Source organism: Cryptosporidium muris, genomic scaffold (assembly GCF_000006515.1).
Source record: "Cryptosporidium muris RN66 scf_1106632373469 genomic scaffold, whole genome shotgun sequence".
Classification (NCBI taxonomy): domain Eukaryota; phylum Apicomplexa; class Conoidasida; order Eucoccidiorida; family Cryptosporidiidae; genus Cryptosporidium; species Cryptosporidium muris.
Window position 1 is genome coordinate 184,377 of NW_002196581.1, and position 23,330 is coordinate 207,706.

Genomic DNA, 23,330 nt, shown 5'->3' on the forward strand with positions numbered 1-23,330 from the left:
TGTGGGTTAAAGTATATTGTATTAGATTTTAGAATAGATAACTGATATCTTTAGCATTAATTATAGGAAGGTTACTATGAAGTTATTTAATGAGATCTTTCAGATAACCTTTAGATAGTTACTATGATATTTTTGAGTTCTCATTGAGATCTTAATCGAGCCTTTTTCCGATGTTCCTTGGTACAGATTGTTACAATACGAGGACGTATAATAACTTCGTGAATAATAAGATACTAACATGCTCTATAAGTCCTTGTGGGAATTACTTAGCTCTTATAACTACATTAGATGTAGTTATTGTCAGTAATCGTCGATACAGAGTTCTATTATGTCGTTCTACATTAAGGAATTCTGAAACAAAAATTGATAGAAGTGATAGTTATATATGCCGATTCCATAGTGATGTTGCATACTGGACTTCTGATAGCAAATATATTTTTATCAAGTCAATGGACAATAGTTTTATATTTGTATATGAATTTTATAGAGATTCTACAATTAGTATTAACACTTCCCTAAATCAGACAAATGAAGTACTTTTGTACAAGAGTAGCAGTGAGCCATTCCTTTATATTGCAGAAGAAATTGAAAATGGGATATTTAACCTTCCAGAATTAGTAGCCTTAGAGGATATAGCTGATAATATACGTGAAGATCTAATTACATTTCAGTTAATTTGTGAGTATGGAACAGCTATAGAAAATATTAAAGCTGAAGTAGATGATACTAATATAGAAACTGATTTTAATTCAAATTCTGGTACGTCTCATGCTTATATTAGGTTAAATTTTATGATAAAAACTCCTATTTTATATGGCCAATTTATTATAATATCAAATAATGGTGAGAATAAACTTTTGGTAACATCTAAAGATTTTCCAATTATATGGACTATGGATATACATTGTAGAAATGAGGCACTAGTACTCAATACAGTTTATCTTACGAATTTAATTGCTAGCTACAATTCTCATGGAAATTTAGTTCCACTTCCTGCATCAAATAATTTGTTTGATATTAGTGGAACAATGGAATCAGTGGTCATTCCAGTTTATGCTCCTTTAACAGTATCTGATTCTTTATCAGATCACTTAAAAGTATGTGGATCATTGTGTACAGAGGATAAAAGAACAGGTGAAGGTTCATATACTATTTCGACTGATTTTTCTCAGAATAGCTATGATTATATCAAACCTTTCGATCTTAGTATACAAGATATAGTTTATGAATTGTTATCACTTGATGGTAATATTAACACTGCAGATATATTTGGACTTATGCAATTATTAAATATGATAAATATGAGATCTTTTTATAATGGAAATACAGATATTTCATACTCTTGTAATATAGAGAATTTGAGATTTGATTCTTTATTTAATTTTCTTGGTATTATTTTAAATCCATGGAAATCTTTACTTATATTTACTTGGGATCGACCTTTACTTTTGGGAATAGGATTAAAAAATAAAGATGTCAAAAACTCTATAATATTACCTCCTATTGGATTTATATTGAAATACAAAAATGTTGTAAACTTTGAATTTTGTGGAAAATATAATAGAATAGCGATTATAACAAATAATGATACTATTACAAATTTTTCTTCATCTAGTTTAGAAGAAGATGTAATTGAAGGGTATAATAAAAATCATTCACTTAAAGACTACTTTATAGAGATATATTCAATATCAAGAAGAATAGCAACAAAATCAAACATAAAGAATAAAAATAATATAGAAACAGAATGTAAATCATATAGGTGCAATTTGGCTCAATGCATATTCAGTTTAAGACTATCTTCTTTATTTTCAAGTACTACCACACTATATAATCCATGGATTTCTTGTTCAAGCAACTGTGACTTCTTCATGATTTGCACTGAATCTCATGGTGTATTATTTTTGAATATCCTTACAGGTAAGATAGTTTGTAAACCTTATATAATAGATAAGAAAAAATCAGAAGATCTTCAACTATATACAGTGCAGTTCAGTGCTATAATATCTAGTGATTTGTGCCTATTAATTCAGTTAAAAAGAGGTATCTCCTCTTTGAATATGGACGATTATATTAATGATACTAATTATGATGAAGAGAATTCTAATTTCCAGCTACAACTATTAGAGATTCCTTTTTATAGAATGACAAACTGTACAGGGTCTTTAGCTAACTTAGATGAGGTATTTAACTTTCAGCAACAAAGTTGTGAAAATGCTGTACTTTTAGGAATAGATAATTTGGGAGTATTACAACCATGTTCTAGGACTATGGAATCAGATAATCAAATTAACTATTGTGATTCATTTATTATTGAATTGACAATTCAAAAGATTCCTCTTCCTCCATCTATTTACACATGTCATAATTGGCCATTTTCCCAAGCATCTTTAAATAAGAGTGGAAATTTTATTGCATTATCTGGATATAGAGGGATTGCAATATATGACTTAAGCGATTCAAGATGGAGATTATTTGCCGATATTAGTCATGAGTTATTACTTACAAAACCAAATTTACCTATGGGTTGGTTAAATGAATGGGTAATATTTTTATGTGTTAGATCTGACTTATTATTGGAAACTTTTTACAATGTTATTGCTAACTCTGATCATTTTTGTAATATTTCCTTGGATGAAACACATAGGTTATATGAAAGATATATTGAAATAATCAGGGAAAGCCTAAGAAAACAAGATAATCAAGTATTAGATACTATTAATGTACAAATAAGTATAGTCTTTTTTGATGTTAGGAATTCTTTGGATATTAGAAATATAATTGGAATTATTCCTTTTTGTTCTTGTACACCACTTATTGTAGTTCAAAATAGTGGAAGTAATATTGAAAGCTTTTTTGTATATACACAAGACTTCATTTTAACTTCTTACCAAGATGATAAAGTAGACTCTTACTCACCTCCTATTCATCTATATTGGATGATTGATTTATCTGAAATATGGATTGAACATCCTAAACAGATTACACTAATTTCTGAAAATCAGTTCGAGACGATTTTTTTAGTTCTACATGAGGATAGTAATCTCTACAAAATTGCAGTTTATCATAATAAAATAGAATTATTGTTAAACAAGAAAGCTAAATTTAATATCGAATGCTTAAATCACACAATTGATAATTTACAAACAAATTTCTCAATGGAATCTGCTCTAGATAATGTGATTAATTTTGGTTTTGTATCTTTCAACACAAACTCTATTCATAATAAATATATTAAACATATATTAAGTAAAGAGGAGTTTAGTAAAATTGATTGTAGTAAAGAAGAAATTAAAGATAAACTTAACCAAAATATTGTGAAACAAAACAAAAACAATGAATATGATAATGAAGACTATCCTTATTTTCAATTAAACCAAAGTGAGATTGTTGAAATTAAAGATTTAGATTATACAATTGGTTATACTAAGTCAGTAAATCTTAGCTTTAATGGTTTATCTCAGAACCAACAAGAGAATAGTCATAATATAGAAATTTGGGATTTATTTCATAATCAACATATAATTGAACAAATAAAAATTGCATATCAAGGAAATGACAATAAGTTTGGTACTAGTGAACCAATCCCACCAATTTGGGACTCTATAGATCTTAAAATGGAAGGTGTTATTTGGTATCAAACATGTTCTCAACAAATATTTATGATACCAACATCATTTAATAATAGTTCTGAACAAAATACTGTAGATAATGGGACAGTATTAAAATATAAATTTTATCCAATACAAGTATGCTCATTTCAAATGAGCTTAGATTTTGTTTATACTTTAAATATAATACCTGCTCTAGGATCTACATTCTCTATTGTCAATTATTCTAGTCCAGATAATTTAAACTCACATCAGATAGTATGTGTATTTAATTCTTATATACCAATATTAATTCAAGAAATTTTTTTGAATAATGGAAAATTGGCTGAAAATTACATTACAAGATTTCTAATTCCAATAATTAGATATTCATATAATTATCCAAATGAATTTATTACTTCTCTTATACAAAGTATTTTCGAAAGAATTATTCGTATTTTATTAGTGGGTTCAGTTAAAGATTACTATATTATACTTGGAAATATAATAGATAAAGTCATTGAATTAAGTTATAAATCATATATAGAATCTTTTAATAAACAAGAATTCCTAGATTTTGCTCTTATATATGGTCCTACAGTAAACTTAACAGATGAGCAAAATTTATTAAAATATATTTTTGATATATGTTTAAGGATTTCTTGGTATACTAATAAACTAGAAAGACTTATTAATATTCTTAAGAAACTCTTTTTTTGTACAGAATTCTTCCCCGAACATTATATATTAAGTATGTGGTCTAATATTATTATTTTATGTATTCGAAGAGCAAATTCATTAATTGCTCCATCTGTCATATTTCCTCTTATTCAATCTAATCCAATAGATATGTATTTAAAATGTATTCAAATAAAAGACTATGAATCAGCATCACTCTATCTAACTCTTATACAATCTTTTGTTGGTCCATGGATAGTAAGAAGGAAATATACTTTATATATTATTGAAAATATGTTTGAATTCGATCTATCCAGTCAAGTTTTGAAATATTATCATTTGTATAATCAATTAATTAACTTTATTTTTACTATATTTAAATCACCAGTACCAAATATAAATACTCCACTTTCAGAACAGGATTACTCTAATTTTCAATTCATAGAAAATTTGATGGAATATTCAGAGATCTATACTATACATAATACAAATATTAATTCTCCAAATTTACTTGGTTTATGTACTAGTATTGATCAGATTATAGCTAAACATATTTTTAAAAAGTTAACTTTATTAGAATGGAGTGATCTTATTATTATGTCACAAATTCTCAAAATTAACCTTAAAGAATGGATTCAATTTTCTATATCTCAATATAGTCATTATCTTTCATCATTATGGCTTAGAGATTTCTCACTTACTCAGGATCAACTTCCATATTCAAGTGAATTTACAAATCTGGTTATTTGTATAAAGTGTCAATTTCATCTATTTAATGTAGAAGAAAATCAGTTCTACCTATATGAAGATTTCCCACAGGATGATGATGAATCCAATTCTCCAATTATTCAAGGTATTAAGATCTTTGATCAAAGTAACAAAGGCTATTTTCAATTGATTTCTGGATCTATAGAGATATCAAAACAATTTTTCAAAATTGTTCTAAAACCTTTTTTTAATATATTCCTAACTTTATCTATGCCAATACAAGCTTTAGCAATTGCATATGCTTGTAATGATTATTATTCCGTGAAAAAAGTCATTTTAGACTTCCCAAATATCAAATTGCCTTATAGATATTAGTTAAAATACTTTAGTATACATAATTTTGAGATTTCAAAATATGATATCTTTCTACTACTAGAATCCACTTAGACTATTTTCATAGTAGTCCTAATATTGGATATAACAGGATATCGTATAAACCGCTCAATAAAATAGAGCGCTATAATAGCTCCTTTATCACTACTAAAGTGGGTTTATTTATTTTACTTATAATTTACTGAATATCTGTCAAAGTGGAATATCAAACTTAAAATGAGAGGCTTTATAAATTTTTTTTCTTTACTTATAGCTTGTTTAGCTGCTATATGTAATAGTCAGGAAATAGAGGAAACTACTTTAACTCCGCTGAAAGGTCTTACTATTACTCCATTTAATATAGCTGCAATGGTTGTTATGGCTTTTTTTACTTTAGTAGCTATTTTTATTGTCTGCATCATGCTAGATACAGATATACCAACAAAATTTGAGGAGAAGATGCCTCCAATTATGAAGGAATATTAATATATACCTCTAAATTTTAAAGATTTTATTCCTAGTCTAATAGATGATAACTTTTTTTTTCTATATATTTATTTACTTCAAATATTATTGTGATTCTATAATGTACAGTGTTTGGTAACTAAATAAGATTAATAATTATAATTTCTAAATTAAATATTAAACTAATTCTAACTAGTAGATGGGAAATGGGCCAAAGAAAGTTGATAAAACCCAACAATCATTCCAAAAAGACTTAAGGCACTTGCAAATATTTCAACAACTAACATTTTTGGGAATAGTTCAGCCTTCTGAGCATCACAAAGAGCTGCAGAACTACCTGTAATTCCAACACTAATTCCAGAAAATAAATTTGATAAACCAATAGTCAAACCTGACGTTAATATTATCCAAGAAGCTTGAATAGATTCAGCTACCCAACCTGTTGGTTCAGGGGGAATCTCTACATCTGGTAAGGATCTAACTCTTGCAGCTAAGAGAAAGGTTGCTATGACTCCATAAATAGCTGTAGCTTCACAAAAAATAATTGAAATTAAATTCTTAGAACGTATTCTTGGTGATTTTACAGATGCACCTACAAGAGAAGAACCAGTAGTAAAAATACCCCAACCAGCTCCCAAACCTGATAATATAAGGCACATAGCAACTCCAAAATAAGCAAAATGGAATGGAGATATAGCTAGAAATGCCTCCGCATATGATGTAAATACTTGAGGCATTATATCCTCCTTGTTATTATTTTAATATACTAAACAAACTTATAGATGTAAATTTCTATTTTAAGGAACCTAAATAGCTAATAATAAAATTTGGCGGTTTTTAGATGGCGGTAAAAAATGGAGACAGATATATTAGATTTGCATACCCTTATAACTTAAGTAGCTTCCTTGGGGAAATATTATTACATTAAGATAAATAAATTCAATATTTCACAAGAAGTTATCTTTATCTTTATAATTATATATTATGAGTATATAATAATATCTAGGTCGATTATTATTACAAATTGGGTGTGACTTCTCCAATGAAAATGAGGAGTTACTTTGTGGCACTTTTATAATTAGCTTATATTACTATTGAATTAGTAAATAATAAAAGGAGAGTATATATACTACCAGGTGAATATTTATATTTTTTTTTATTAGATGAGAATAATCTCTTTTTGTTTAAAAATGTAAGGGAAGGAGATTTCTATGAAATTAGACTATTAGCAATAGTATCAGATTAAGGGAAGAAATAGTCCATTAAATAGAAAGAGGTAGACTTTACTAATAATATTATAGCTAACTTTAACACTTATATTATTTTGATAGTTGTCCTAATCTTCATGTTAGTGATTTTATTTATGTATGCAACAAGCCTAATATCGATTTATACTCTGCTCGCCTTAAAATAAGCCCGCCATTTATATTTTTTAACACACAAACAGACGGATTGTAATTTTCCTACTTTTTCCCCTCCACAATCTCAAGGAGAGAGAGAATTTAAAAAATAGCACAGTATCAAGAGGTTATCATTTTAGTCTTAATAGAATCAGTTATTAAAATATTGGGTAAAGATATATAGGGTACTTGTGGCCTTTATTGTGCTTTAGAGAATTGACTACTTAATGCTTAATTGACTGTATATTAGAGGGAATTTGCCGAGTTCATTTATTTTTAAGGCTTATAAATGAATATTTCACAACAGGATATAAACAATATAATGATTGGTGGTACTCTAACAACATCATCTTCTTCTGGAAATAGCATGGAGAATATTACAAGCTTATCTCCTACAAATATTGGCCTAATTGTCGAGACTACAACTTGGTCAAGAGATTCTCATGAATTATTTGATTATGAAGCTCATCATATTAATAATAGGAGATTTTTAGTAAGTAGAAATAGCAAAATATTCAGGCATAATACTGATTGTATAATTGTTGGAGATGATGATGAGTTACCATTACAAGGAGATTATTTGTTGTCTATAAAAATTTCTGGAGATGGGAAATATATTGCATTTCCTGCCGATAGAAGTCTAGGAACTAATAATAATGGTGAAAGACAGTTAGTTCCAAAAAAAGTTTGGTTAATTGTACGTGATTTACCTAGTAAATGTTATACTTTACAACAAAATGACTTGGTTAAACTAGGGAGATTTAAATTAAGAGTTAAGCAATTAGTTAGAACTGGAGAACAAATTCCAGAATTACGTTTGGATGAAACTGAAGCAAGTATTATAGAACCTAGTGGAGAAGAATCTTTAACAATGCAATGTAGAATATGTTTAACAGAAGGTGAACAAGAGGATGATCCTCTATTATGCCCTTGCCAATGTAGAGGATCAATAAAATTCGTTCATTTAGAATGTCTACGCCATTGGATAAATGGCAGATTAAATTTAGCTAATGAAAATAACTCTAGAGATACATTCTTTTTTAGACAGCTTCAATGTGAATTGTGCAAAAGTCCATTACCTTCTTCTGCATCTATTAAAGGATATAGGGTGAATATTGTCAAAGTACCTTATACAAAACCTCCTTTTATTGTGTTGGAAAATCTTTATGGTAATGCTCATCGTGGAGTACATGTTATCAGTATGGCTGAAAAAAAAGACTTGAAATTAGGACGAGGTCATGAATCAGATGTACGTATTTCAGATGTTAGTATTTCACGATATCATGCAACTATAAGATATACAAATGAAAATTTTATACTAGAAGATCATGGTTCAAAATTTGGAACATTAGTATCTATACGAAAGGCTCAAACTATTGAAAATAATCGCAATTTATCACTTCAAGTTGGTAGAACTGTGGTGAATCTAAGACTTTCAGAAGAGCCTTGTTCTCCTAATAATGGTATAAAAGAGCTTCCTGTTGATCCCCCAAATATACCAGATCCTAATACAGGTACTAATCCTGAACAAATCAATAGAAATGAGAATTATAATGAAGTTTCCAATTATAATGTAAATTTAAATGATTCAATTATAACCTCTGTAAATAGTTATGTGATAGACTCTCAAAATCCACATTCTGAAATTGTACAAGATATTTCATCACAAGATAGACCTAGAAACACTACATTTACATCCATAATTACTGATAATCAAATCGAATCAATAAATAGACTTACAAACAGGCTAACAGATATATCTTCAATACAAATTCAATCTATTCAACAGATTGATTCTATTAATTTTTCAACATCTCAACTATCTTCTAATACAAACAATTATCAAGGTGTCCTTCCTCATCTCTATGCACGCTTAAATGGACTAGCATCTAATAGCAATGAACAATATGAGGGGAATAGTAACTCAGTAAACTTTAGTATTATTGAATAAAAGCTAATACCAATTTTTTTTTTTTTTTTTTTTTATTGTTATTTATAGATCAATAGCAATAATTTCTACATAATGTAAACTTACGTCTATTAGAGTAATATCTTAGTATGTAGCTCCATATTCTAATAATATGTTTAGTATTTTAAAACATTAGCTGTTTTAAGTTTAAATTTTTTCCACTTTACTAAGTAAAATCTTATATTAATTTAATTAGAAGATCTTGATACCTTTTATTAGCGCGTCTTGTTATCAAGAACTACTTAGTTTATCTGCTGCAAGTTAAAAAGCAGCAATAATCAATTTCCTAAAGGTTTTAGGGACCATACTTAAAATTTTCATTGGATTTATTTTGATATGAATAGTAATGTTGAACTATCATTTACAAATATTAGGTCTTAGGCAAACTAATTATCCATTTAGTATTGAATGGTTAAAAGTAGAAAATGACAAAGTAAAACCTAATGATACAATCTTAGAAATGAGAAATTCCAATGGAGATTTAATTAAAAGTATAAAATCTCAATGTCATGGGAAAATTTCTGAATGTTACTTACCTAAAAAGTGTCTTGTTATAAATCTTGTGAATAGTGAAATTATAAATGAATGTATAGTAGATCAATTGGAAATTTTTGATGAAATATCTAATATTAAAAGAAATATCAGTATAAATATAAATATAGGAAAGTATTTATTTGGTAAATATATATGTGATCATTGTACATTTTTGAGTAATATATGCGTTGAGTGTGGTTTAACACTAGAAGAATATACTGAAAATAGTGATAAACCTGTTGTTAATGCTGGATTTTTGTCAAATGTAACTGATTTCACATTTAGTAAGTCATATATAACTGAAGTAGAGAAGAATTATATCCATGAATTATTATTAAAACGAAAGAATTTAAATCTTGTCTTGGATTTAGATAATACATTAATCCATGCTACATCAACATTACCAAATATTGGATCTGATCAATTAATAACAATTCCACTTAAAGATATTTTAAAGAATAATGTGAATTATGAGACAATATCAAAATATTCTGGTTCTATTGTTACATTTTCTAATTCAATAGATAAAGGATTTTTACCTGAAAATTGGACTTGTTTACCTCACTATATAGATGAAGAGGACAATATATTTGGATTAGAAGCTGAAAAATATAGACAATTAATTGAAAAATTAATATTTTGTATTCCTTACCCAAATTCAAGTAATAATGGAATAGATAATTGGAGTCAGGGCTTTTATAAGCTTAGACCTGGAGTTCTAAATATGTTAAGGCGACTAAAGGATAAATTTGAATTATATATGTATACAATGGGTACTGAGTTACATGCATATTCTGCTTTAAGAATTATTGATCCTGAATTCCGTTTTTTTCATCCTAAAAGATTATTCTATAGAAATAATGGTTTTAAAGATTGTAATAGCAAATCTTTGAGTACTCTTTTTCCATATGATCATCGTACATTAATTGTTATTGATGATATTGAACAAGCTTGGTCAAACTCAAATTCACTAATTAAAGTTTACCCATACAACTTCTTTCCTTCAGCTCCTTTACCAGTAGATGCTAGTTGTTATTCAAGATATATTGCAATTAATAGAATAAATTATAAATGGGAAAGTATAATAAATAGTTATAAGAAGAGACAAAGAAAAGACTCAATTGATGTTAAAGATAATATTAATGATATATTGAATATGTGTAATACTAATAATCAATCAAATGATTCTCTATTATTTTCTGCACTTAATAAAATGATAAATAATGAAAAAGACAGCCAACTTTTCATTTTAGAAAATATACTTAATGCGATATATTTAGCTTATTTTAAGGAACTAGATTTATGTCTTGAACGATCCAAATCCCAATTAATAGATAACAATATAGATTTAATATATCAAATTGCACCAGACATTTCAAATATTATAAGTATAATGCGGCAAAATGTATTAAATAGTCTTATTTTACAAGTATCTGGTTTTAAAAATAAAATTACACCAAACTTTCAAAGTATAGATCTATTTATATGGGCATTAAAATTTGGCGCTAAACTTTGCACCGATAACGACGTACCAACTCATTGTATCTGTGACAAATTTTATACTAAAAAATATTATGATGCTAAAAAAAAAGGAATACCATGTATTTATATAATCTGGCTTGAGATCGCAATTTATACATGGACTAATCCTGAAATATTTAATGACTTAAATGACAAGTATGGTGAGACACAAGATCAATTAATAGATCTAACACCATTTGATGTATTACCATTTTCAAATTGTTTAAATTGGAGGGATTTTGTACAAAAATACTCTAAATATTTTGACCTATATAAACTTAATAAAAATAAATCTTTACATGATATTTTATGGGATGAAGTATTTGATAATATCTCTTTACTAAATGAAGATGATAGATCAGATATATCAGAAACTTCATATATATATAATAATAAACCTTTTGATGAAGATTTATTAAGCTAAATAAAACTTTAATCTAATATAAAGAATATCGCGCCTTTGAAAGAGTATAATATTTATTTCAAAGGTATATACAGTTACTAGATTTTAGTTAACCTATAATAATAGTTACCTATTAAACAATAGCATAATTGGGGAATTTTATAGATTTTGTTGTATATTATATTGCATTATTTCTAATTATCATCATTTTTAAATATTATCTACTTTATATTTAGCTTTATTTGAATATTAAATTCTAACTAAATGTTACAAACAAACAAGAAGAATTCTTCTAAAGGAGAATTAATTAAGATATTATCTAGATCAACGAGTTCGACCCGAGAGAAAAATCAAGCTATAAAACAATTAAAGAAATTTACTGCTCAACCTAAGAAAGATTTAGATAATAATTTAAATAAATTATCATTTAATATGAAACATGGAAGACTATTTCATTTTATGTAAGTTCAATTATTGTATATTATTAAGATCTTCAAATATAATACCCACTCATTTTATTTTTTTCTATTAGGTGTTATAGATGTGATAAACCCAAACAATCAAATGTACAAATTATATGTACTTTTAATGGTAAGCTATTTAAATGATTATTTATATATCAAACTTTCTTAAATTATTAAATACATAATTATTCTATAACATTTAATTTTTTAGATTTAAAATTAACTATATGTCAAAGTTGTCATATGTCATTAGAACGAGACATTAAGTTGAAACAAATAATTTCTTCAGGATGATATGATCCAATATTATATTAATTATTTGAATTATATTTAAGACTAGTTTCTATTGATTCTATATCAGGATGCCAGTTAGGAGATGTTGTCATAATAGCTTCATTAGGAAACCATGCTCTTAATACTCCTTTATTAGGTACACTAGGTAATGGAAGTGAATTAATTTCAGTTGAAAGGGATCTCATAGCAGAATCGGAGTGTTGAACCATTATATTAGATTCCATATATTCCATTATAGCCATTCTTGCATCTATTTCTTCTATAAAATCTCTTGAATTTATTCTTGCATATTCATTAGACCTTAATATTAGATCTTCAGTTATTGCTATATAGAAGAATAACAAGGATTTACAATTTTGCTTAAGTTATTTAAAGTGATCTTTTTTCTTCTCTAAACTTACCAAAAGCAATATCTGCTAATAAGGGAATAATTTGTGGATCATATGAATTAATTCCCATTTCAGAAACTAAATTTTCAATAGATTTTATTGAATTTGGAACACTTTTTATATCGTCTGATTCATTGGGCTAGATAAATATTTGAGAGAATAGTAAGTATATTATGTTTAAAATATAAATGTTTTATTACGGTTATATTATAATTAATACTTTCAGAACTTACTTCCAATAGAATAGTGTCTTGTGTTGACTTCATTTTGGAAATACTAAGCTAATAGAAATATCTGTATAGCCTAAATTTTCCATATCCCTTTTGATTTTCAAGTTAATTAGTTACGGATACCGAGTATTATGCGGGAATTAGACAATTACCTTGTCTATTTACAGAAGAAAAAATGATAGCTAATTTATTTTTAGATAAATTAGAATTTAATTTCTACATGGGAACTATAAATATTATCTAAATATCTAAGAGTATTAATTATTAAATAGAAGTAAATAGACATTATAGATTAAAGATGTAAGCGGTACTGATCAACTTTTGTTCATTGCATCACGCGTTTTCGTAATAATAATAAATAGATCCTCGCAATACTTTCACGTTTTTCTTCAGTATCTGAATTATATATATACAAATTATATCTTAATATTTTACAGTAAATACATTACTTTATTGTAATATTATTTATTTCTTATTTTATTTTTACTATAGCCACTCACTAGAAGAATTTAAAAATATATCTTATATTTTATAATGATCAAGTTCTTAGCTTTAATTATATCAACAGCTATATTAACAGTTTCAGCAACGGGAATTTTTAGAGATGTAAGTGATATTGTCACAGATTCCTCAAACCCATGCCACGTAACTTGTCCAAGGGAATATGCTCCAGTTTGTGCAACTGATGCTGAAACCTATTTGAACATTTGCCTATTTGGTGTTGCTAACTGCATAAATAAAGACTTGAAGATTGTGGCAAATGTAACTTGTCCAGATCTACTTGTACATCTTACATATGTTGCTCAAAAAGGTGTAGTTGATAGTGCAAATGCTTTTGATGCAACATTGGGAACTGTAGAGACAATTACCAAAGGTACCGGTCAGTTAATAGCTGCAACAATCAATACAATACCAACAATCGGATTCCCAACTTTCGGAAAACCATTTTCTGGTTTTCCATTACCATTAAATACAACTTCAGAATCTAATATTGAGTCAGGATCTACTACAACAACAACAGTATCACCACAAGTAGTTTATACTAGTGGAACATCAATAGCTAGACCAACACAGTTATCTCTTGAAACTTCAACAAATATAGCTGGAAAGTTATACAAAGAAGCTGAAAATACATCAATTTCCACAGTAGAAACCTCAAATAGAAGTGATTATTCTTCGACTACTAAAACAGCTGAATCAACTAAAATATCTGGAAATTCTTTAGTTTCACAAGTAAGAAATGCAACTCCGACAAGAACAATGTTGCAAGTAGGTGAAGCTGTTAATCTAAAATTATCAAACTTAGGTAATGGAATTTCAGACTCAACTACAAATCAAGTAAGTTTAAATAATATTCATGATACATTGACGACAATTGAAGGGTTAGCAGTACAAGCACTTGATGATTTATCTACAAAAGGTAATGGTTTGAATCTACCTCTAAAATTATTGAATCCATTAAATACAACATCAATTGAAGATGCAACTATTGGATTAGCCAACAGTACTATAACTCAAATTGAGAGTGTTATTCCAACACATCTGAATTTAAGTTCTATTTCTGAAGTTAATCAGTTACCACATTTAAGTCTTCATTCATTATCTTCATCAATAGATGGAATATTAGAGACTGTTTCAAATGCTACAACACAAATTATTGAACCTGTACAATCAGGAAATAATAGAAACCAGTCATCTACTTTAAATACTACAGAGAACCTAACTAACTTTTTACTTTAGTATGAGGAGTTGATTATTTTCAGTTTAAGTTGATATTAATCAACAAAGTAACAATTACCTTAGACATTTGTATGTAAATCTTTAACTTCTTTTTTTTTTAAACAAGATATTGCTAGATCTTTTCCTTTGCAATACTATACATTTATTATTAATTTACATTTAATATAGTAAATTAAGTGTTTTAAAGTATAACATTTCTAGTTTTCAAAATTTTAATAATTATTAAACTATAATATACAATAAATAAAGCTAATTACTTAGGATTAGATTGATTCTGCGATTTTGCAAAAGATTCAATAATTGTATTTATAAATGGATTAGATTGTAAAGAAATATTCCTATTATTTGATGTATATGTTGTAGATCTGTCTACTATATTGTTATTTAAATCTCTCGATGAGTGGTGTAACAACTGAAGTATTGAAGCTGGATACCCATTTTGTTGAAATTGCATAAAAGTCGGGTTTGTTGAGTCTACAAGCATATTTGTATAAGTTAAATTCTGGTTCACTGGAAGAGATTGTAAAGATGGAATTGGTACATTTGATATAGGGTTAGGTAAAATTGTTTGCTGTGTAGAACTATTATTAGGAAAAATATTTGTGCTAGTCTGATTATTTATGTTTGGTTCAACTTGTCCAAAATTAGAATGGTTCATAGTATCATTGTGGAATATGAACGTGCAAGGTTGTTGTAATTGTTGTATAGATTGTAGTTGAATTTGTTGTAGTAAAGCTGCTACATTATTGATCAAAGTACTTGGCATTGAATTAAAATTCTGAGTTCCTTGGGTATTTTGGGATATATTATTAAAATTACGAAAGTGTTCTTGAAGAGATTGTTGAAATAAAATCTGTTGTTGAATATATTGATTCATTATCAAATTTTCCCAGTTTTGCTGATTTATAAGATTTCGATTAAGTTCATTATTAGTTGAAACATTTTGAATAGGATTTATATATCTAGATGAACTCATTTGTATTAACGGCTGAGAAGGTAATGAGATGAAAGGAAAAAGTGGTTGGTCAGTTGATATCCCTTGCTCAATTTGTATATTAGTGTGCAATTTATCCTCTATAAATTCATCAGTATTATTTGAAGATTTCACTTTTAGTTTTATATTTCGAGTACTAGATGAGGCAGTAGAATCACCAGGATTATTATTATTTGAAGCTCTCTTACGTTTACCAGTAGTAATATTAACTGTATTACCACGGTTGCTACTTCTTATAGATCTTCCACTCCTAGTTTGGATATTTCCTACTTGGTTACTCAGATTATTAATAAGTGCCGGATTAGAACTCATATTATTTGGATCATTTAGAGGATTCCCTGATAAATTATTAGAAGTTGAAGGCATCTTCAATATCTTATTATTTTGATTATTTGAAGCAGTTCCAATTAATCCAGATGGGAGTAACTGATTACAAAATAAATGCATAAATGCTGCAATACCAAATTTCTTAATTGAAATATATGGATTTAATATATGATCTGATATCTGATTATTATTTTCAAAAATAGTTTTATCTAAAATTAAAGGTATATTATTTGGTATTTGAATTGTTACCTCATCAATGAGTAAGGGATGGTATGGAGCTATAAGCCCATGTAAAGTTTTAGGTAGAATATAACCAGTTTTTGGATTCTCCATATTTATTTGGTTTAAGTTTAGCTGGTATTTACCGACTTTAAATAAGATTCTATACATATCTTCATCATATCTTGTCCAAAGTTTATTTGATTTCTCTAAAACTGGAAATCTAAATATTGATGCTGGGTCACTTAATATACGTTTGGAAGATGCTTGACTTAAAATTCTTTCACTAAAAATGTCGGTGTTATTGATCAGCTTATTTCTCAAACACCAAGATTTCATTTCTTCAGGATATACATTTAGTGGATTCAGAGATCGCAAAATCTCATCAACAATACCTTCACGATAGGCATGTCTTTTTTGATTTATTATGTTCAAACAATCAATTGTTGAAATGACACTATTCCATATATCACTTTGATTTGTTAGAGATGATAAACTTGATTCATTATTACTAGAAATAATGCTAGTATCAAAATTTGAATCTAACTTAGAGTTCATTCTAGAGTATAAAATAAGTTTTAATATACGTTTTAACCCCAATGTATACTTATATTTATAATAGAATGAAATGCAATCTTTAATTGTCTTATACTCAAGAAATGATGCGATCCTTCTAAAATCCTTTGGATACATCAAATATTTTTCAATAAATGTTCTAATTTCACTCAATGACCATAATCTAGTCATATATAGGTTAGTCTCATATAACTTTGCATCCTCAATCTTATTATTATTATTCCATACTTGAACATATTGTTTATCATAATTTAGAAAACCATATGATATTGAGGGTGTGAAATTAAACATACAATTATCAAACCATAATGGTGATGGACCCATTAAACTAGATGAAGATGTTTGCATCCATTCTCTCTGAGCTTCTTTCTGGTGAACAATATCCTTCTCTCGTTCTCTATTTTTAATTTGTAGTCCGGGTATTACCGATGTATTTATATTAACTGTACCTGTTGTAGTACTTCCACTGGAACTACTAACGCTCATTGATGTTGTGTTTGAAGTAAGATTAATCAAGCTCGAGCTATTACTCTGAGCTAAATTTGTATGTGGTGAATGAGATGAACTCAAAGCTGTTAGGTTATTATTGGAATTCCTTGTTTGGTAGTTTGAAGTATGAATTGGATCTTTCTGAGCAATATTACTACTAATTAGTGAATTACTAGAGGGAATACTTCCAATAGTTGCAGTATTATTTAGCAAGCTAGAGGTAATAGTAGTTCTTTTGTCAAAAGGAATATCCGTATTTCCATTTATAAACAAACTATTAGAAAAAGAGTATAATAAAGGAATGGAATTCTCATTTGAAGCCATCTTGAGCACTTTTAATTTGTTACTTATCTTCGCGTTTGGTAATAAATGCATAAATTTACGGTATGGTTTATATCTATCCTCGTTCTCAGCATAACCTATAGGTAGTGGAACACATTGATTAATGTGATCTTTTGCACGTAATGGTAAGCAGCCCCAAATAAACTCCTTTCCTTCCCTTGTCTGACATCTCATCATATCAAGATTCTTTACATATTGTGAATAATTCTTGTATATAACTGGTAGAAGACCTTTCAGTTTCTTTAAATTTTGATTTACTTGACGTTTTCTCTTACTTATTACTTTTTGAACAAGTATAATTGATTTAGACCTTCCAGATAAGCATATAGGATGGTAAAATTCACTATAACCCGGATTATATACAGTAGCAATAGATTTATTTTTATATAAAGTATCATATTTATTATTTGGATAGCATAATGCTCTACAAAAAGGTGCTAAAGAAATATAAGGAGGTATACTCAAAGTAACCTCTAGATGCTCTTCGATAAGACGATTTTCAACAATATCATCTCTATATATATTCACTACTGGAATATCTAGTGAATTTATCGACTTTTCATCCTCCAATATCTTTAATTCATCCTCTAGAAACCGATGGACTGCAACCATGTATGGCATTTGAGTTTCAGCACTTAGAGATTGCAAATAACTTTCAATTTCTAGAATTAACAACTTTATCGCATCAATTGTTTGCTTTCTAGTCTCATTAATAATATTCAAAGCATCCAAAATTGTAAAACTGTCCTTTGAAGTGTTAGAGAAGTCTTTATTATTTTCGCTATTTACAACTTTTGAGTAATCTTCATCAGTACTTTTCATAAATGAATTATTTTCAGACTCCCTCCTCTCCATGTTAATAAATTTCATTCGAAACTTCATTGTTTCCCTATATTCTACTGGTATTGCACTTCGACGTATTGACAAAATTACCTTTTTTCTTGCCATTTTATAAACTTTGTTTGAATTCTCCATTACAGAAGCAACATAATTATAATGTGGAAGATTATTTCCACTAGAAACTCCGGAACTCTTCACTGTAGAACTACTTTGATTATTAGAGTAATTTGCTGATATTTTATTGAAATTCTCATTTGATATAAAATTTTCTTCATATATTTGTTCTATTGTATGAGAATTAAGTTCAATAGGCTTTCCAATAAATTGGATACCATAAATCGGATTATTTACACTATTCTTATTATCCATTAAAACCTCATATGGAGTCTGCTTTAACATAAATGAATAATCAAATTTGTCTATATTACGGATATTTGTTACATTAAGCCAAAGTAAGATATGAGATAAAAATTCACTATTCATATCTTCATAAATAGCCTTTCTTTCATTCATAAATCTTGTTTCTATTATTTCATTCACATTTCCATATATAAAAGGTCCTCTTAATATATCCTGAGCTATAGGTATTTCCAAAGGGTTCAGTTGTTTATTAGGTCTATTTTGAAAAGCATTTCTAGCCAACCAGGTATAATATTTAGAAGATAAGTGAATAATTTCAAGAGGTGTTCTAGATCTTAGTAGACGATCAGCTTCATCCAAATCACTTTTCTCCTTAGTAGTACTAGCTTTTCTTCTAAAATATCTTCTGTGAGGTCGACGTTTCTTTGCAACCTTTATATCTCTATTATTTTCCATTTCAAAGTCACAAGCTTCTTCAGTATCATCCCCTTCTTCTTCAGCTGATTGAGCTATTGTTATAGAGGCTAGGTCCTTACTATACAAATTCCGACAAGCAATATTATTTTGAAGTTCAATATTTCCCTTCTGAGTTATTTCTCTCATTCTATTTAGCCTTTTTTGCCTTTCATTTCTTAAATATTCTAATTCCATAGCTATTCTATATATTTCATCTTGTATCTTCTTAATGATATATACCTCCTTTTCACAAGGTGGAGCTATTTGCATTAAATTCAATCCTATTCCATCAGTACTAAAATTAGAACTATTAGAACTTGCCTCCAAAAGTTTTGTATTGTTTATTTTACTCCACTTCTTTTCTATATTTACAATATAGTTATTTATTTTCCCTTCCAAAGAGTGCACATCATATTTCCTGCTATATAGTAATATATCATCTAAATCAGCAAGTTCATCCCAAATGTCATTATCTGTCATGTATATACCCATCCAAGTAGACTTGGTAGGATATTCAAATCCAGAAGTTTAACTACTCAAGTATATTTCTTTTTATAAACAGTACCTTCTTGTCTAAAAATAACAACTAGTTTAGCGCCAAGAATGCGATATAACATTTCAGCGGTTAGGGACCATTTTTGACACTAAGTTTGACACTAAGTTTCTCCTAAAAGGTATAAAATAAAGGTAGAGAATAATGAAAAAAGTTAGATACTTTAATACCATATGTCACTAAGTCTAATCCCCACTTTTTAATGACTCCTTATTATTATGAGGAGGGGTTTTGTCCTGGCTCTTATTGTTACATATTCTGGAATCCTTAGTCAAAGAGTCATATTTAAGATTTTGAAGGAAAACCCCCGATGTTTTAGGATCACTATCTATAATACTATATCCACGAGTCATGTGACTCATGTCTGGCAACTTTTCTGGATTTGATTGTAATTTACAAGCTGTAGGCAAAGGTAGATTATCATAAAAGTTGTGACTTGTTCTTGCTAAACTGTAGCTTTTAATAAATTGTAAAGTATTTTGTAGCTTTTTCTTTAGTGTAATCAGTTGTTGTAACATATAAATTTGTAAAATAAAAATAATAGCGATTATCAACAAAATTAAGTTAGAATTCACTTTTATAATATTAAAAGTTGAAAAAATGTAGCTTTTAATGTAAACAATTTTAGTAGAAATTATATCCAAAAGACTCCGAGTATTATGCTCCTCATCTTCATAAAAAATAAATTTAACTATTTTGCTTAATGTAAACAGAGGCTGTTTAATAAATAGAATATCCATATTTTCCACATTTGTTGTGTTAAGTTCTGAGTTTATAGTATCTTCGAAATATTTAATAGATTTCTGTAGTTCTATTAAAGATTTGTCAATTCTATAAATAGATGTATTAAGATTTAAATATACTGTATCTATATATAATTTTAAGTCACTCATTTTCTCTTCAAGATATTTAACACGGTTGACAAATGAGAGGAGAGGATGATCAGCTGTGGTTATTTTATATAAGAGTGGAGAACTTACTTCATGAGAACCCAGTATTTTATCTCTATAGGATACCATACTATCTTCTAGATTGGTTGGTATCCAGTTTCTTAATTCTATCTTAGTGATATTGGAGTCATTTTTCATACTATTGAAATTTACAATACTTTTGGTAGATTCAAAGATTTCACTATTGGCTGTATGATCAAAATTATTAATATCATACTTTCTAAGTCTATTTTCTACATCCTTAACGCTCTCAACTCCTGAAAGAGGTATTGAGTTACTTCTTTCACCATTTATCTCAGCTTCAAGGCGACTCAAGACATTATTTCCAAAAACTTGCAACCTAGATAAATGACAATAGTAGTGTCCTTCTTCCTTATAAAAAGACAAAGCCCTAATCTGCATGTATCTTATCCAACAAGGATTAGAATTTGATACATTTATATCTCTATTATATTGATATTTCACATCAGTATTATCTCTTATGCATAATGGTTTGATATCGAACATTTCCTTTGATAATTTTGAATCTCTTCGTAATATACCAAGAGATTGCCATTGTTTAGTTGGATATACAAGACTTACAAGAACTTCAAGGTCTTGGTATGAAGAAGAGAAATATTCTTGGGAAAATAAGGCAATATATTCAACGAGTATATCTTCTGGAAAACCAATAATAAACCACATAGGTTTATAACAAGGTACTAACAGGTAAGAATCTGGATCTGAAGACTGGATAGACTTAGGATGTGTAATATCACTGCTCCAATCTAATAACCTACTATTAGATGCGCTAGATGCATAGTCATAATGTAAAGCTGCTAATTGTGGCAAATATGAAGTTCCTTGAATTACATTTCTATTTGTTAAAGCAGTATCAATTACAACTGCATCTTCTTCTGAGGATAATATCTTTGATTTTTTTTGATTATTGAAACCACATAAGTTATAATTAGTCTTGTCATGATGATGAGAGTGGTAATTATTACTTTTATCACCTGAAAATTTAGTTAATTTTGGAATAATCAAATTATCAAAGAATGGAGGTTCACAAGAGGATGGGAAAGAAGTCTTAATTTTTGAATCTTTAGGATATTTCAAAATATTTCTATTCAGTTTGAAAATGTTAGACTGATTGTTATTAATACTTGTAACTGAAGAATCACTACTTCTATCTGATAAAGTAGTGTGATTAGATGATATAGAAATTGTCGGATTAACTGTACTAAACATAATTGGATCATTAGGTACTATTTTATTGCTAGATATATAAATACTCTCAACAGTAGTTGAGTTTGGATCATTAGTGTTTATACTACTTAATCTTCTATTTTTGCTTGAAGGGTCAAGACAAATTGCCATAAATTTTGTAACAGATCTCAAATTAGATAAGATCTCCTTACTTTCATAATCAGGATGCCAAGAACATTTGTATAAATATTGGAAAGGACGACAAACTGAAGATTGTACTGCATTATTTCTAAGCTCTTCATAAAACAGATTTAGTATATCACCAAAATATATTAAAGGATATTCATCTAATCTTAAGTTTGTTTTATCTTCTAGGATATCTCGAAGCTCTATTGGTATATCTGATGTATTACCTACATTTGAATTTAACTTTTTTAAATTATTTAAGATTGCCAATATTTCACTATAAATTTTTGGACTATTCTTTAAAGTATAACACAATTTATAATCTAATGACTCATTTAGAGATCTCAGCTGTTTATGCAATATTGGAGGTATCCAAGAAGGTAATTTATTAAGATGTGTATCCTTACAACCATTACAAAAAGGACAAGGACGTCTGGAAGATAAAATATCAAGTAGATGTACAAATCTTTGATATGACTGAAATATAATTAATGTTCTCTTTGATATCATCATTTTGTTATATTTCTTTAAAAAGGACACTCTACAACTATATGGACTGAGATTTGTAAAATATATCTTATCCTTATTGTGTATTTGCTTTTTTAAATAATCAATAATATTTGCGTTATATACCTCTGTATTACAAATGGTATAATTCTCTAATTTCCACTCCATATCTTCCATTAAGTTATTTTTCTCTTCAATTGTAGGTTTAGAATATCCACTAAAATCTAGTGCATTAGATCTAATATTATTACTTACAGTATATCCAGAAGTATTCAGTAGATTACTTCTTATAGAAGTAGATACTGGACATGAATTATTAGTGTATAAAATAAACCCCTCCCTGTATATTTCATTACATGAGTATCCTAAATCTGTGCATTTACATTTTATAGAGAAATTACTAACTATTAAAAATACCAATGACAACAATTTGCATATTCCCATAAATTTAAGGAATTCTGCCTCCTAGCCAATTATTTATGAAAATGAATGGTTCTGAAGAATATATAACTAATATTTATTAATTTTTAGGAGCCCTTAAAAATATTTTGAAACAAAGGTTAAACTATGAGACAGAACCGCGATA

The 23,330-nt window shown here is 27.9% G+C and overlaps 10 protein-coding genes across 10 annotated transcripts, besides 12 other annotated features; 6 read left to right on the plus strand and 4 right to left on the minus strand.

Annotated features, from left to right (window-relative positions):
- Positions 1 to 170: 170 nt before the first annotated feature.
- On the plus strand, positions 171 to 5,351 carry CMU_011220 (uncharacterized protein; the record flags this gene model as incomplete). The annotated part of the gene is made up of 1 exon (XM_002142486.1): positions 171 to 5,351. One exon carries the CDS (start codon positions 171 to 173, stop codon positions 5,349 to 5,351), a length of 5,181 nt encoding a protein of 1,726 aa, XP_002142522.1.
- Positions 4,210 to 4,232: a sequence feature (AT_rich).
- A 234-nt stretch (positions 5,352 to 5,585) lies between the features above and the next one.
- Positions 5,586 to 5,834, plus strand: CMU_011230 (uncharacterized protein; the record flags this gene model as incomplete). The annotated part of the gene is made up of 1 exon (XM_002142487.1): positions 5,586 to 5,834. The coding sequence occupies one exon, from the start codon at positions 5,586 to 5,588 to the stop codon at positions 5,832 to 5,834; it is 249 nt and encodes an 82-aa protein (XP_002142523.1).
- A 119-nt stretch (positions 5,835 to 5,953) lies between these two features.
- Positions 5,954 to 5,995: a sequence feature (AT_rich).
- A 6-nt stretch (positions 5,996 to 6,001) lies between these two features.
- On the minus strand, positions 6,002 to 6,550 carry CMU_011240 (vacuolar ATP synthase proteolipid subunit protein, putative; the record flags this gene model as incomplete). Its single annotated transcript, XM_002142488.1, has 1 exon — positions 6,002 to 6,550. One exon carries the CDS (start codon positions 6,548 to 6,550, stop codon positions 6,002 to 6,004), a length of 549 nt encoding a protein of 182 aa, XP_002142524.1.
- A 402-nt stretch (positions 6,551 to 6,952) lies between these two features.
- Positions 6,953 to 6,975: a sequence feature (AT_rich).
- Positions 6,976 to 7,535: 560 nt separating this feature from the next.
- Positions 7,536 to 9,164, plus strand: CMU_011250 (zinc finger C3HC4/FHA domain-containing protein; the record flags this gene model as incomplete). The annotated part of the gene is made up of 1 exon (XM_002142489.1): positions 7,536 to 9,164. One exon carries the CDS (start codon positions 7,536 to 7,538, stop codon positions 9,162 to 9,164), a length of 1,629 nt encoding a protein of 542 aa, XP_002142525.1.
- A 13-nt stretch (positions 9,165 to 9,177) lies between these two features.
- Positions 9,178 to 9,198: a microsatellite.
- Positions 9,199 to 9,528: 330 nt separating this feature from the next.
- CMU_011260 (NLI interacting factor-like phosphatase family protein) lies at positions 9,529 to 11,661 on the plus strand (the record flags this gene model as incomplete). The annotated part of the gene is made up of 1 exon (XM_002142490.1): positions 9,529 to 11,661. One exon carries the CDS (start codon positions 9,529 to 9,531, stop codon positions 11,659 to 11,661), a length of 2,133 nt encoding a protein of 710 aa, XP_002142526.1.
- Positions 11,662 to 11,904: 243 nt separating this feature from the next.
- Positions 11,905 to 12,398, plus strand: CMU_011270 (uncharacterized protein; the record flags this gene model as incomplete). The annotated part of the gene is made up of 3 exons (XM_002142491.1): positions 11,905 to 12,101; positions 12,173 to 12,231; positions 12,316 to 12,398. 3 exons carry the CDS (start codon positions 11,905 to 11,907, stop codon positions 12,396 to 12,398), a joined length of 339 nt encoding a protein of 112 aa, XP_002142527.1.
- Positions 12,044 to 12,074: a sequence feature (AT_rich).
- Positions 12,238 to 12,327: a sequence feature (AT_rich).
- Positions 12,399 to 12,406: 8 nt separating the features above from the next.
- Positions 12,407 to 12,438: a sequence feature (AT_rich).
- Positions 12,416 to 12,857, minus strand: CMU_011280 (uncharacterized protein; the record flags this gene model as incomplete). Its single annotated transcript, XM_002142492.1, has 2 exons — positions 12,416 to 12,723; positions 12,800 to 12,857. The coding sequence occupies 2 exons, from the start codon at positions 12,855 to 12,857 to the stop codon at positions 12,416 to 12,418; spliced, it is 366 nt and encodes a 121-aa protein (XP_002142528.1).
- Positions 12,858 to 13,416: 559 nt separating this feature from the next.
- Positions 13,417 to 13,503: a sequence feature (AT_rich).
- A 20-nt stretch (positions 13,504 to 13,523) lies between these two features.
- Positions 13,524 to 13,553: a sequence feature (AT_rich).
- On the plus strand, positions 13,552 to 14,757 carry CMU_011290 (kazal-type serine protease inhibitor domain-containing protein; the record flags this gene model as incomplete). The annotated part of the gene is made up of 1 exon (XM_002142493.1): positions 13,552 to 14,757. One exon carries the CDS (start codon positions 13,552 to 13,554, stop codon positions 14,755 to 14,757), a length of 1,206 nt encoding a protein of 401 aa, XP_002142529.1.
- Positions 14,758 to 14,897: 140 nt separating this feature from the next.
- Positions 14,898 to 15,005: a sequence feature (AT_rich).
- Positions 15,006 to 15,010: 5 nt separating this feature from the next.
- CMU_011300 (myb-like DNA-binding domain-containing protein) lies at positions 15,011 to 19,852 on the minus strand (the record flags this gene model as incomplete). The annotated part of the gene is made up of 1 exon (XM_002142494.1): positions 15,011 to 19,852. One exon carries the CDS (start codon positions 19,850 to 19,852, stop codon positions 15,011 to 15,013), a length of 4,842 nt encoding a protein of 1,613 aa, XP_002142530.1.
- Positions 18,079 to 18,113: a sequence feature (AT_rich).
- A 246-nt stretch (positions 19,853 to 20,098) lies between the features above and the next one.
- CMU_011310 (uncharacterized protein) lies at positions 20,099 to 23,188 on the minus strand (the record flags this gene model as incomplete). The annotated part of the gene is made up of 1 exon (XM_002142495.1): positions 20,099 to 23,188. One exon carries the CDS (start codon positions 23,186 to 23,188, stop codon positions 20,099 to 20,101), a length of 3,090 nt encoding a protein of 1,029 aa, XP_002142531.1.
- A 57-nt stretch (positions 23,189 to 23,245) lies between these two features.
- Positions 23,246 to 23,274: a sequence feature (AT_rich).
- The last annotated feature ends 56 nt before the right edge of the window (positions 23,275 to 23,330 follow it).